At 41.3% G+C, this 15682-nt stretch overlaps 1 protein-coding gene across 2 annotated transcripts in view; it reads right to left on the bottom strand.

Moving 5' to 3' along the window:
* The window catches only part of adamtsl3 (ADAMTS-like 3), a 601993-nt gene that overhangs the window by 199466 nt on the left and 386845 nt on the right, over positions 1–15682 (bottom strand). For both annotated transcript variants that reach the window (XM_078530447.1, XM_078530448.1), the window contains exons 10-12: positions 13385–13496; positions 12205–12343; positions 7017–7067 (exon numbers count right to left, since the gene is read on the bottom strand). In XM_078530447.1, coding sequence (XP_078386573.1) covers positions 7017–7067; positions 12205–12343; positions 13385–13496 — 302 coding nt within the window. The remainder of the gene's footprint in view (positions 1–7016; positions 7068–12204; positions 12344–13384; positions 13497–15682) is intronic.

Below are 15682 nucleotides of genomic sequence, written 5' to 3'. Positions count from 1 at the left end.
GGAACTTATAAATTACTCTCATAAGTGACTTCTAATCTTTGCTATTTCTTATCTCTACCCAAACTGATTCTACATCTTCATCTTTAGAACTAAGGTGATCTCTCACTATTGTGCTAATATCATCCTTAATTAACAGAGCTACCCCACCACCTTTTCCTAGCTTCCTGTCCTTCCAGAATATCAAGTACCCTTGAATGTTCAGGTTCCAGCTTTGGTTACCTTGCAACCATTTCTCTGTAATGGCTATCAGATCATATGCATATTTATTTTTATATTAGCTGACAATTCACCCATTTTGTAACAAATGCTACATGCATTCAGATACTTTGGTTCTCTATTTTTGCAACCTCTAGCCTTATCTGCTGGTGCACTCTTAAGTTTGTATGGTCTGTCCCTTCCTGCAACGCTCTGATTATCATTACCTTTATTGGAACCTTGCTTGGTTGCTATGTCCTCTCCCTTTAAGTTATTAGGTCTTCCCTCACTTGACCCCTGGGCCCCACTATTTGGTATAAAGACCTCTCTACAACCCTAGTTGCATAGTTATATAACTCAGCAGAACACTGGCCCCAGCATGGTTCAGGTGAAGCCCATCCCAATGGTACAGCTTTCACTCTCCCCACTACTGGTGACAGTGCCCCATGAATCAAAACCCATTTCTTCCACAACAATCTTTGAGCTACATATTCAACACACTAATATTATTTACCTTGTGCCAATATGCTTATGGCTCAGGTAACAATACAGAGATTATTAACTTTGAGGTTCTGCTGTTTAATTTAACCCCTAGCTGCTCATGCTCTCTAAGCAGAATCTCTTTCCTCGTTCTAGCTATGTCATTGGTACCTACATGGACCAGGTAGCCAGACCTAAGTGGCAGTTTGATAAGGAAGGTAAAAGAAACCTAAAACACAAGCAGAGATTTTTAAAAAAAATTAGAATCTAAAAATTTGAATGATTGGGATTCATGCAAGGGCAATTTAAGTGGAGAAATAAGGATAGTTTAACATAAATAATTTTCACATCATATCATTTTCACAATTTATGGCCTTGTTAAACTGCTTAAAAGCAGGATCAAATTCCTTCCTAACATCCATTAATTGCTAAGGCTGCTTTCTTTCACCTCTATAGATGGAGTTGGGTCCTGTTTCTTAGGGGAAGACAGGACTTACTTTTGGTCCAGTGTCTTTGGCTCTGGCTGGAGAGGTCTAACACTCATTTCTTCCTAGCGCTTCTCAAAATGGCTGCCTAACCGGGAATTGAAAAGGGTGATGAGGTGCGTGGCCCAGGAATGCCCCCTGGCCACCTCACTAACATGGCTTTGCTCAACTGGGACAAGGCTGCTGAGCCCTTCCTCTGGAAAACCCCAGAAATCTTGGGACAACACAACAGGGGTTAGCATCATGCATCTCTGTTCCTTTTCCAGTGCTTTTTTCCTTCCAGCAACAAATACTCCTCATGTGCAAAACAAACAAAAATCAGCACAGAAATCTGCATATGTGCAAAGTGCCTGGTATAGTATGGGTCACTTTGTATGCCCTGAACAAATACTGAAAATTGCAGCTATGCTACCTGTGATTTTCCAAAACGTGATCACAGTGTGTATGGTACAAGGATGCAGAAAATCTACTACTAGATGCAACGCTTTTCAGATATCATGTTGCTTAGTGAAATTATGCAATTAAACTTCTTTTTGAGTTCCAGCGGAAGTAAGTTGGATTAGTACAAAGTAAACCAGTCAAGTTAATTGTGTGAAAAGAAAAAGTTCACTCAGATTGCTATTCGATAGCGGGTACCATTAGACTTAACAAAGCAACACTTCTTCCAATCCAACATCTAATGCATAATAAAATATATTTCCTTCTACTGACCTTTTGTAAAGTCAAAATACAATATACTGCTTTATTCAGCAATCAACAGATACAGTATGTATAAATTTCAAACTATTCCACTGAGACCTTTAATGTGAATTGCCAAGTGTACATTACAATAGGATGAGTGTAGCCTTCAACTGCAATATATGAGAAAAAAGTTGAACAACTTACAATTATATAATGGATTTCGCATCCCAAAGCCTGTTCCAGCCAGTGAGGTGCTTTTAAAATGTAGTCACTGTTGTTAAGTAAGAAATGCGGCCACATATATTTCCATATTTTGAGATATTGTCAACCCAGCAGTGGTCTGTGTGATGGGGTCCATTTATGAACAAAGCCATCAAAAAATCAATTACTCTAACAAAGCATTACTAAGTCGTCAGAGGAATAGTTTGGTAGAATTGTTGAAGACTTCAAAAAGCAGCTTAATCCAGTGACCTGAAACATGAGCCTCACAAACAGCAATCAGTCATCGCAAGAATAATTTGTCAGTGGTTACTTCATTGGCGCATGGCCTTCAGGCTAAATTGGAACATTCTGTAATTTAGCAGGACCATTTTTCTCAAGTATTGGGTGATCCATATCATGTTAGATAATCTACCTTGTAGGGCCTTTAACACATCCTTGGAACTTGTCCAAACCGTGGTTTCTGGAGAAGCTACACATTGAGCAGTTGATTATTTCATAGATACCGCAGAGAAACAGGCATACACTCCACTCGAGCCTCTTCTCATCTTTTCTCATCTAAATCCACCATCATAACCATCTATTCCCTTCTCCCTCATATGTTTGGCTAGATTCCCCTTAAATCATCTATACTATTCACATCACCACACCCTATAGTAGCACGTTCCTCATTGTCATCACTCTTTGCATAGAGTTTTTTCTGAATTCCCTATTGGATTTCTTGGTGACTATCTTGTGCCAACAAAGATTTCCATTAACATTGGATGGCCTAAATTCGGATCTGTGGAATTAGTCATTTGGCAGTACCGAACTTGAGTATTGCTGAAATAAGAGACATGTCTAAGCTTTTCATCTCGCACTCATCAGGACACCAGCAAGAATACCAATATAAGGGGGAAAAAACAACAATTTGTACTGCATGTAAAGAGAGTGCCGATTGGTTGGCAAGTGGCATTGCCATGGAGAATGCACCACTGATGGCCATCTGTTGCTCAAATTTTTGAGATACCTTGCCCTTCCAGGGTAATCTGAGGTAGACTGGGCACTTTTCAGGGCCAAAAGTTTTCAAACATTTGAGCAACAGGTGAAGCTAGCTGTTTCACGCTGCTACTATGCAGTAGCAACATGAGTGGTATTCGCCAGCAACAGGATGCTGCCGTCAAGCCAAAAAGACGTACTGCTTACCACACAAATGAGTAATGTGGTATCTGAATTTTAGTGCCAGTGTGATGCTAGGTATGTAGGCCATACATGCCAGAGTAGCGGATCATATCAAACAGCGTGGCCCAGTCACTGCTCGCAATGGGCAAAGTACAGACCGTACCCAACCAGCCCACGCTTGCAAAACTCAAAACTGTGTCCAACATTAGATGTGATTCCGCGATTGGACAGCATTTGTTAAATAATCCTTAATGTGCTAAGAATTATGCTGGCAACCAATTTAAGATTGTCAATCGGGCTCGCAATGCGGTTCACTTGCATGTACTGGAAGCTACGTATATTATAGGCAGAAAGAACATGTACATTGATATAAAAGCAAAATACTGCGGATGCTGGAAATCTGAAGCAAAAACAAAACTAGCTGGAAAAATTCAGCAGGTCTGACAGCATCTGCGGAGAGGAACACAGTTAACGTTTCGAGTCCATATGACTCTTCATCAGAACTAAGGAAAAATAGAAATGAGGTGAAATATAAGCTGGTTGAGGGGGGTGGGACAGGTAGAGCTAGATAGAGTGCCAGTGATAGGTGGAGTCAAAGAAGAGATTGCCAAAGATGTCATAGACAAAAGGACAAAGGGGTGTTGACGGTGGTGATATTAGCTAAGGAATGTGCTAATGGTGACATTAAGGGTAGAAAGCAGGACGGGCAAGTGACGGATGGCCCTAGTTGGGGTGGGGTGGGGGGAAGGGATCGAAATAGGCTAAAAGGTGAAGGTAAAACAATGGATAGAAATAAATTTTAAAATAATAGAAATCGGTGGGAAGAGAAAAATATATTTAAAAAATGTATATTAAAAATTATAAATTATTGGAAAAAGGGGGATCGGAAAGGGGGTGGGGATGGAGGAGAGAGTTCATGATCTGAAGTTGTTGAACTCAATATTAAGTCTGGAAGGCTGCAAAGTGCCTAATCGAAAGATGAGGTGCTGTTGCTCCAGTTTGCGTTGAGCTTCGCTGGAACATTGCAGCAGGCCAAGGACAGACATGTGGGCATGAGAGCAGGGTGGTGTGTTGAAATGGCAAGCGACAGGGAGGTCTGGGTCATGTTTGCGGACAGACCGAAGTTGTTCCACAAAGCGGTCACCCAGTCTGCGTTTGGTCTCTCCAATGTAGAGGAGACTGCTTTGGGAGCGGCGAATGCAGTAGACTAAATTGAGGGAGGTGCAAGTGAAGTGCTGCTTCACTTGAAAGGAGTGTTTGGGCCCTTGGACAGTGAGGAGGGGGGAAGTAAAGGGGCAGGTGTACATTACGTTTGCTAAACAAAATAAGTGACAGCCATTCGCTGACTCATTCCTCAGGGCAATGCTTTGACCAATCGGGGTCAAGCTGCCTGGTTTACATTTCAAACAATGCTTGGCACTTAACTGTTCTTTAAAGTGTCCTGATGAGTGCAAGATGAAAAGGTTCGACACATCCCTTGTTTCAGCAATCCGTAGAATTATAGTAATGAAAACTGCATGCCACTGGTTTATCAGTTACCAAATTACTTAGCATCTTCTTTACAGAACACAACTGTCTTAATTGAACTTCTGGTATTGCTGAATATAGCACCAGAGTACTATATAAGCATTCACTCAAGACAAACATATGGTCCATGCAACGATGGGTGTGGCAGGAATAATTTCTTCACTTACATGCAATTGGAAATAACTTGAATGAGAAATCTCCTGCGATTCCAAAAAACAACTCAATCCTCATGATACAACAAGTAAGGATATTTCCAAACTGCAAAAATGCACAACGTAAAATTGTAATTCCAAGTCCACAATTTTCTGCTCAATATTTGGGAAAATGGAACAAAGCTTCAACCTAATGTTACTTTAAAATATAACATATACCAGCCACTACATTGATAATTGACTTGGCACACCATCCAGCAAACTTTTTCCAATTCATTGTTTAAATCCTTTGGGTACTAATGTCAAGAGGAACCCTTGCTTAAACATTGCTGTAATAACCACAAGAACTCCAGGGCTGGAACAGCTTTGAAGCTATTTCCATCTCTAAAACTTTGTCAAAGTGTATCAGAAATCCCGTTTATGTCCTCAGATGGGCTTTCTGTCACACTTACAGTGAAGGAGAGGATCATCTCTGCAGAATTTACTGGCCAAGGCTTGGATGAAAAGCTGCACCCTGCAGAAACAAAGGAGCAAAAGCTGCCTGTGGGCTAACATGATGCTGGGAGGTTGGTCCAGCAGTATATTGAACAGCCAGCGTTGGCAGAGCACTTTGTAAAACACCCTGGGGACTAGGAGGAAAATTGGCTCTCAGAGCCATGGAATAATACAGCACAGAAGATGGCCACTCGTCCCATCTTGCCTGTGCTAGCTCTTTGAAAGAGCGATCCAGTTGGTCTTGCTCAACTGCACTTGCCCCTGAAAAATTTTCCCCTTCAACTATTTATCCAATTCTCTGTTCAAAGTTATCATTGAATCTGCTTCCATCACCCTTTCATTCAAATCACAACAACTCACTGCATAAAATTAAAAAAAAGTTTCCTCAAGTCACTTCTGGTTATCCTGCCAATCACTTTAATTTTCAGCCTCTGGCTACTGCCCCTCTGCCTGTGGAGATAATTTCTCCTTATTCAGTCATTCAAAACCCTTTATGACTTGAACACCTCTGGTACAACAATAATAAAATATCCATAAATCCCAAATCGACAATAATGCTTGCTGAATTTCTGACGAAGCCACAATGACAGATTCATACCTAAGATCCTTGTGTTGTGGTGAACAGACATAACAATGTGAGTTATGATTGAGATTGCATCTCAGTGTAAGCACCAAGTTTACCACATCAATGCTTCTACTTGAAACATGGAGGTGGGCCTCATGTGACCTTTCTTCCCATGAATTCTTTTTCAATCATTCATGGGATACGGGCATCACTGGCTAAGGTAGCATTTATTACACCTCCCAGGGCACTTAAGAGTCAACCATATTGCTAGGGGTCTGGAGTCACATGTAGGCAGATTTCCCTAAAGAACATTACCTTTACGACAATCGGCAATGGTTTCATCCTCATCATTAGACTTTTAACTCCAGATTTTTATTGAATTCAAGCTCCACCATCTGCCATGGTGGGATTCGAACCTGGGTTTCTGGAATACTCATCTAGTGACAATACCACTATGCCACCACCTCCCCTTAGTGCAGGAAATGAACAAAATTGATAGTGGCTAAGGGCAACGCAACAGAAACCATGCGAGGACAATTCTAAGAATTGTACTGCAAGGAAAATGGAACCATAAAGGCAGTAATCAAGAAAGAGGTTAAGAAAATGTCAAATAGGGAACTTCAAATATGATAAGAATGAACAAGATAAAGGGGAAAATCACATGACATGCCCCTTCGCAGCCATTTTTAGGAGGGGCTCTAATAGAAATTCAACAGAAATTTACCCACCTTAGCCATGGTTGATTTGTGACCCAGTGAAACAAGAAAGGACAGGAGATAACTGGAAAAACAACTGATGTGATATATCGCAAGTAAATCACTTTGAATAAAGATTTCATAATGAATGAAGGTGTCAATAAATCGAGAGACAGAACCATGCCTACAAAGTATTCTCTGATAACAATTGTGTAATAACAAGTTCTCTTGTTAGTTTTGGACCTAAAAATTAACTAGTTCTGTAAATTGTTCATTGACAACTGCATTGTATTTACAGTCTCTGATAGATTGTAATTCGATAGTTTCATTAATTCAGTGTACAGTATGGAGTTATACATACCGAGGAAGTGGCTGAAAATGATCATAAATTGCAAGTTGCTTGAAGCCATCACTGCAGGGGGCACAGAGTTAATTCAGGTAAAATAAATTGAGACTCTAATATTTACACACATATTTAAAAAGTTTTAAAAATAAATTTTGCAATGAAATGCAAAAAAAATATGGGCTTGGCTGCATGAGATAGTACACACTGTGCGAAAATCTGCCATTAGCACCTGTAATGTACACTATAGCTGGCAGGATAAATATTTGGGATCTTTGAAGAGGTGATTACAGAAAGCAGAACAAGCCATGCAGGCACAGACAAGCAGAGGATACACTGAGCCATTATACAATGCACAGGAATGCACAATGTTTTATATCTTACATATTTATAAATTCACAGGATAATTATATCTGAGAAAATCAATTTTGCCCTTAACTAATCCATCCAGAAAGCCCCTACAGTCACCCCATTATAGCCCAATTGCTTCATAAATGATTCCAGGATTCTCACCTTCACCTGTGAACTCATTCCAACTATTGGTCCTATTTGTGAGAAGAATTTCTTGCTGATATCAGTCTAAATTTGTCTTTTATTAAGTTTCTTCTCTGGCAATTTAATTTTCAGGCAATTATCTGGTTTTACCTTTTCAATACCATTAACATTCTATGTGCCTCAATAACATCTACTCTCTGAAAATAAATTGTATCCCATTATCTTCAATCTGTTCTATAATGCTAAGCTAACAGCGCTTTATGCTGGTGCAGAACCTTTGGAACACAGAGACCACTCTATGGCTCAGATTTTGCTTTGAGAATAATTTTGTGAATGCTAACATTGCTCACTGTAATTCCGGAGTAAGTTGGAAAGCAACTTCCAGAGTTTTCACAGTTAAGTGTAGAAATCGGGAATTTGCTGTCCAAGTTACCAGCTCCACCACAGACTACCCTATAAAAGTACCCCTCTGATAGACTTGGCATTGGAATACATGCAGGGCATGAAGCTGCAGTACGTATCCACCAGCTACCCAATAAACATAGCAGAAAAAGTTAGAGCTGGTGCATTCATGTGCAGGCAAATTTTTAAATGACATGTAAATCTTAATTACTGCCAAACAACCACTCCGCCAATGAAAAATAAAATTTTGTAATTTTGGGTATCATTCCTTCCAAATTTAATTATGTTGGAAACTTAAAACAAAACTTAATTTTATTTTTACTTTTCTTTCTATCTCTTATCTCTCTCTCTCTTTCCTCTTTTGTTCACTCTCTATTTTGCTTTCTGCACATGATTTACATCGAATTTATACTTCCTGGTTTAGACTCTGCATGCGTCAGTGAGGATGCTCCAATCTGATTGGTTAAAAAGACATGCTATTGCTTTCCCTGTTCACACATTCACTTAGGGGACCCTGCACTGGATCGGATATCTGATCACAGCAAAGTGCCTCTCAAAAGACTGCAAAATGTTTATGGGCCACTCTCACCGTAGTGAACAGTGAATTACATTCGCTTATTACTGATCACAAAATCTGGGTCATCATTTCGAATATACAATAAGTATATTGGTACTAACACTGACACTAGCTTTCATTCATTGCAAATTGTATACAATGAACCTTGTCACATCAGCAGCAGTTAAAAAATATCCAGGTCACACAAATTCTTTTCCATGAATATAGTGGATTTGCAGTGGTAATGCATATGATGAGTTGGAGGATATACTATTTTTGAGTGACAGAAGCATATTATTACATTATTTTACCCATTTATGGTAAATTTGTTTGTGCGCTGTTCTTTGTTCTCTCTTCTTTCCGCTAGTCGCTATTCATTTTATTCATTGTGGAGTTTCCTCACTCTATTAGATCCTTTTTCTGATTGTTAACAACTCTCCTGTGTCCCTTCTCTCTTCTACATGTCTCTTGTCTCTGTGTTTCTCCTATGCATGTCCCTTTACCAATGAACTCAATGACTTTCTTCCCAGAAAAGATTTCACTAGCAAACAATTCAGGCCAGAGTGTTGGAGCAATGCAGCTCCATTCTCACCAGTAGGCCCTGCATTAATGGCAGCATCTCAAATTTTATTTATTCTTTCATGGAACGTGGGTGTCCTGGGCAGGGGGACAGCATCTTTTTGCCCGTCCCTAATTGCACTTGAACTGAGTGGCTTGCTAGGCCATTTCAGAGAACAGTTAAGAGTCAACCACATTGCTGTGGGTCCGGAGTCATGTGTAGGCCAGAGCAGGAAAGCAGTTTCCTTTGCTAAAGGACATTCGTGAACCAGATGGGTTTTTATGACAATCGACGATAGTTTCACGGTCACTATTGCTGAGACTAGCCTTCCATTCCAGATTTCACCATTCGGAATCGGAATGGGTTACATTGGACTTGGGACTAATTGTTGGAGATGGAGAACGTGAACACTGGAGTCGGAGTGAACAGGACAATTTCTATCAGAGACCTGCTAGGGCTTGGTGTTTGCAATTATCTGGGCAACGCTCATGGGAATCTGAGGTGTGAGAGCAGGAGGGTGTGATACCTAGTAGCATCTGGGGAGTTGGGAGCCGTAACCTGCAATTTAGGGTGTGGGAGCCTTTCAGATGCAGTCCAAGGACTGGCAGAATTCAGCAGGCTGGGGGTTTGGGAGACATGGGGCATGTAGACCATCAGGAAGGAAGTTAAAGGTGCCAACACTGTGGGTCTGGAAACATTGCTCCCTCATTATCCCAAATGCAGTGAGTTCACTAGTGTGTGGAAATACTAGGGTGTGTTGGAGGAGGCTGAGTGGTGGGAGCACCGAGATAGATTGGGTCTGGGAGCACTTGGCAGGGAAATGGGATCTGGCAGCACTGATGAGGCAGCTGGAAGAATTGAGTAGGAAAACAAATCAGGGTTAAGGAGGGTTGGGTTATGACACAGGAAGCAGATGAAGTCACACTTGGGCCCTGAGGAAAAGCTCAGGCTCCCCCATACAGTTCAAAGAACAGAGGACATTAGTGTTTTCCTCAAAAAAACTATTAACCACAATATTGACAGAGCCGGGAAATGGGCAGCACACTAATGCTTAGTTGGCTAGGAATCGACCTCACCTTTGACAGTGCTCACCACTAATGCACACTTGGTGGTGGCAATTAATTTACTCCCAACAGTAATTTTATTAGGATGCCAAATTACAACTGCAAATTATTAATGTATGAAATTAAACTCAAAAGTTTTAAATTAGTTTATACAATATTAAAGCTATTACCTCCTTGATCTTTGCAGGATCATATATGAATACAATCAGCCTATTCACATAGTGCTATAGAGTAGTTCAAAATCATGAGATTGTGTTAGCAGCGTTTAGTTAGATGGGGAGTAATATTTGTGCTGGGACTGTTAATTATAGGTTGATGGGTCGATAAGATGATTAGGAAGGCAGATGGAATCCTTTCCTTTATTAGCTGAAGCATAGAACATAAGAGCAAGGGGTTATGTTAGAGCTGTATAAATCATTACTTAGGCCACAACTTGAGTACTGTGTGCAGTTCTGGTCACCTCATTACAGAAAGGATGTAATTGCACTAGAGAGCGTACAGAGGAGATTTATGAGGACATTGCCAGGACTGGAAAATTGCAGCTATGAGGAAAGATTGGATAGGCTGGGGTCGTTCTCCTTGGAACAGAGCAGGCTGAGGGGAGATTTGACTGAGATGTACAAAGATGTGAGGGGCCTGGATAGAGTGGGTGGGAAGGACCTATTTACCTTAGCAGAGAGGTCAGTAACTAAGGGGCACAGACTGAAAGTGATTTGTAGAAAGATTAGAGGGGAGATGAGGAAACATTTCATCCAGGGGGTGGTAGGGGTCTGGAACCCACTGCCTGAAAGGGTGGTAGAGGCAGAAAACCTCATCTCATTTAAAAGGTGCCTGGATGGGCACCTGAAGTGCCATAACCTGCAGGGCTACAGGCTAAATGCTGGACGGTGGGATTAGGTGGTGTGGTGGCACATTTTTTCCGGTTGGAGCAGACACAATGGGCCAAGTAGCCTCCTTCTGTGCCATAAACTTTCTACGATTCTATATATTAATTGCGTTTCATTGTAGGCAGGTGATGGGCATGAACTGGGGATTCGCTTGTACTCCCATAAATAGACACATGCTGAAACTGTGGCTGTTGGGGTTAGGGGATGCTTGCTTATAATTTGTAACTCTGCAAATAAATGCTGATAAAAGTGTGCAAAGATTGGCTCCAGTTCCATCCTTCCCCAGCTGGCTTTCTGGAATTTAACAGGGACATTCAAGGGCTATCCTAACACACCCAAGCACATGGATGTAACGAGTTACCCTCCTTCTATTGTCGACACATCGATAGGGAGCCCTCCTCCTTTCTTGTCAACCAGCCTCCCTCCACATCCCCCACACCAATGTGTAGGCTCACATATTCAAGAGAGATTCTGATTTTACAGGCCCCCATAAGCGAAGCAGGTTACGCCTGGTGGCTTTCAATCCAAAAGCTGACTATCGCTTACTCTGACTGGCATCAACGTCTTTTTGATGTTTGTGGTGCTGTTCACGAAGGTGGGAGAAGCAGCTTTGGCCATAGTGACAATGCAACATCTCACTGTGGGTAGCTTGATCTGTATAATTTTTATGCTGGCATTGGTTTAAGGTGGCATTCTAGGAGACTGGTGTCAGGGGGGCACCCCCTTACATTTACACTACTAAACCTGTTACACTGATAGCAGATTCATGCTGGGTTTTATTTTGCGGTGAGACATTTTTAAAGGAGTCTGATTTAGTAGTTTATAAATGAGGCGCCGGTCTCCTGGACTCTGAACTAAAATGGTGCCATTATAAAAGCCAGCTTAGATGTGGAGAATTTTGATTTATTTTAAATCTTGTGTTCCTGTACTTTATCTCAGAGTTCTAAATGTGCTTACTCAGCATCTCCCTGACTTGTTCCATAGCCTTCATCCTAACCTCTCGCATTTTAAACTGTCTCTAACAATTAGAGAGTTAATTTCATTACTGGCAGCCAATAAAAGTCAGTACAGAGTAGAAATCATGAGGATCCAATACTGACAGCAAGCTTTACTAGCTGTGAGCGTGGGTGCAGAATTAACATTACACAGACTCACAGCCCTGACTTCAAGCTATGCACACAGCTGGCAAATCTCTGCACAGTCAGTGAATCCTCGCCATTTCTGCCCTTACACGTAAACATACCTGGAAGGACAATCATCCATGTTGCACTCCTGTAGTTTGGGTTTGGGTTTTTTATTTTCTGGATAGTAATTGCAGGAATGCTCAGGAACAACACGGCCAGAACGTATGTCCACACACTCAGCAGAGCTGAGCTGATAACCTAAGAAGAGATGAATGGAAAAAAAAAAGTTATGGTAAACGTGACACTCAAATCAGCATACTGGTTCTTAGCTAGAGTTTTGAGATACATTTTTAAATAGGGGGCTTTTCTAAGCTAGCCCTCCATCCCACACCCACCTCGGCACAGATGGTTAGGGCAGTTGAGTCCTAAGGACCAAAAGGGTCCCAGATTCACCAGAAAGTTTCTAGATTCAGTCAACCAATCTCATGAGTTGCTGATGTTGGCTGCAATATGGCAGGGTACCACAACTGGATCAGCCTACCTTGGTTAGGAAGGGGCAAATAGGTCAGCTTTCCCATTCCTGATTATGGTCGGAAGTCTGGGTGAGCCTACATCAGGCGTGGACAGGCCTGTGCTTGGCTACAATCAGGGTAATTTTGATCTGAAACAGAAAACACTGGAAAAACTCAGCAGGTCTGATAGCATCTGTGGAGAGAGAAACAGAGTTGACACTTCGAGTCCGTATGACTCTTCTTCAGGGCTACCTAGCTCTGAAGAAGGGTCATACGGACTCGAAACGTCAACTCTGTTTCTCTCTCCACAGATGCTATCAGACCTGCTGAGTTTTTCCAGCATTTTCTGTTCTTGTTTCAGATTTTCAGCATCCACAGTATTTTGCTTTTATCGTAATCTTGATCTAACTTGCTGGACTTGAAACTGATTTCAATGGGCAGTAAAATCAGCTGGGCTATCAAACTAGTGTTGCATCCAATCCTGAAGGTTTCCCAATGGACTGGTTAGATTAAAATTGCCAGCCAATGTATCCTCTCCCTGTTCCCATGGTCAAAGAGTCTGCTGCAATTTACAGTCGAAGCAGACATGGGGAAGGGCCCTTAGTCAGTTACTAGGAACAAAGTGTCAACATTCAATCGGAAAACTGCAAAACTGGAGAAAGATAAGACAACAGAAAATTTTCAGATGCAAATGTGCTTATCCTTCATATGAGTTTTCAGGTTAGGCCCCATTTAAAAACAAAATCAATACATTAAAACACACAGGACTTCTGAAATGATTTGATACCTCCTCCACAAGTTGCAGTGCATGGGTAGAAATCTGTCTCTCTCCACTGGTGGCTGATTGGTTGATAGAACATAAACTGGACTATACTGTCCCTCGAAGAAACATACCTGGTCTGAAACAATTAAAAGAAAAGAGAACATTGATTAAACTACACTCACCCCTTCAAAAGGTGTCACAGAGGGCCTTAGACTGGCAACAAATACTTTAAAATGATTCATTTGGGTCAGTGGTTTGGAATTCCGAGATCGAGGAATTTGTATATTCCATTACTGGCTGCAAGTTTCCACTATGTTAGCGCTGGTCCTTTCTCAGCACACTTTGTCCAAAATGGGCCAACTCAGTGCAAAAGGTCAAGTAATTTCAAACACAAGTTACGTCCAAATCGAGTTTCAACAGTATTTTGCACGAGTTTAAAAAAACATCAGGCAGAAGCTGGCCCCGCTGACAAAATGAGCCATGTCCTCAGATCAAAATTATTCACCTTTGGAAGATTCTGCTAATTATGCCCATTAGCAGCCTTTCAAAGAGCTCTTAAAATGAAGCTTTTTTTTTTAGGTGCAGGGAAACCAATGTGCATGTTTTAAAAGCTTTTAAGTATATTTTTTTCAATTTGCCAATAAAGTGATTATAATACAGCAAAGCAATTAATAATTGGCATTAACATTTTGAGCCCAACTTAACTCTTCTTCGGAACTGAAGCGTTCTGAGGAAGAGTCATATGGAGTCATCTGAAGAGTTGAAACATCGACTCTGTTTCTCCCTCCACAGATGCTGACAGACCTGCTGAGTGTTTCCAGCACTTTGTTTTAATTTCAGATCTCCAGCAGCTTTTGTTTTTAATTAATAACTGGTTCTGTACCGTTTATAAAAACTATTGTCAGTTAATTAAAATCGAGTTACTCACAGGTGGTAGATAAGGCTGATCAAAAATGCTTATCTTTTTGTGATAAGCTTCTGTGAGTTGAACTCGTAAAACTACCTCAGGTTATCATTCTTAAGCACATCAAGGAGCGTCTTTAGGGAAATTTCTTTTAAAAGTCAGCTGGCCGATTGCGTTGGTTCATGCCAGATTTTAGATTTAGTGATATGTAAATATTGTTAACATTTAGGGGAGACAGCGGCATAGTGGTAATATCAGTGGCAATCCAAAGGCCCAGGGGACATGGGTTCAAATCCCATCATGGGAGCGAGGAGAATTTAAATTCAATTAATAAAATCTGGAATATGGAGTTAGTCTCAGTAATGGTGACCATGAAACTATCCTCAATTGTCGTAAAAACCCGGCCATCTGGTTCACTAATGCCATTTAGGGAAGGAAATGTGCCATCCTTACCTGGTCTGGCCTACATGTGACTCCACACCCACAGTAATATGTTGGAACTCAGTTCAAAGGCAATTAGGGATGGGCAACAAATGCTGGCCTTGCCAGTGATGCCCACATCCCATGAAAGAATAAAGAAAAAAATATGGGTTTGAGCTGAAAGTTGAGCCAAAAAATACCTCCCTGAAAACTAGCACAATTTGTTCCTGGGATCTCCAATCGCAACCAAAGCAGAAACGCTTTCCATTCTGTAAACATTTCCTCCAATACGGAGGTCTTAAATAGAGTTCTGATATAAACTCATTGACCTTAAATGTTTTCATCTCCACAGATGCTGAGTATTTCCAGTATTTTCTATTTTTCTTTCTTTTATCCTGAACTATCTTTCACAGGCATTTTTATGAGGGAACAGTACACACTGTTCAACTTGGGAGTTTAGTAAACTCGCCAACAAGCATTGTAAATGGGAAACTGGATGAGTGCAGCTCCCACAACACTCAAGAAGCTTGATGCTATCCAGGACAAAGCTGCCCACTTGATAGGCAGTCCATCCACAAACATTCGCTCCCTCCACCATCAACACAGTGGCAGCAGTGTGTACCATTTACAAGATGCACTGCATGAACTCACCAAGCCTCCTTAGACAGCACCTTCTGAACCCACGACAACTATCATCCAGAAGGACAAGGGCAGCAGATACATGGGAACACCACCGCCACCTGGAAGTTCCCCTCCAAACCAACTCACCATCTTGACTTGGTAATATATCGCCGTTCCTTCACTGTTACTGGGTCAAAATCCTGCAACTCCCTCCCTAACAGCACTGTGGGTGTGCCCACATCACTTGGACTGCAGTGGTTCAAGAAGGCAGCTCACCACCACCTTCTCAAGGGCAATTAGGGATGGGAAATAAATGCTGGCCTAGCCAGCGATGCCCACATCCCATGGATGAATAAAAAAAATCTGACCAGTGAAAA

The sequence above is a fragment of the Cetorhinus maximus genome, chromosome 26 (assembly GCF_964194155.1).
Source record: "Cetorhinus maximus chromosome 26, sCetMax3.hap1.1, whole genome shotgun sequence".
NCBI lineage: Eukaryota > Metazoa > Chordata > Chondrichthyes > Lamniformes > Cetorhinidae > Cetorhinus > Cetorhinus maximus.
Note: the sequence above shows the minus strand (reverse complement) of the source record. Positions and strands in the feature narration are given on the sequence as shown.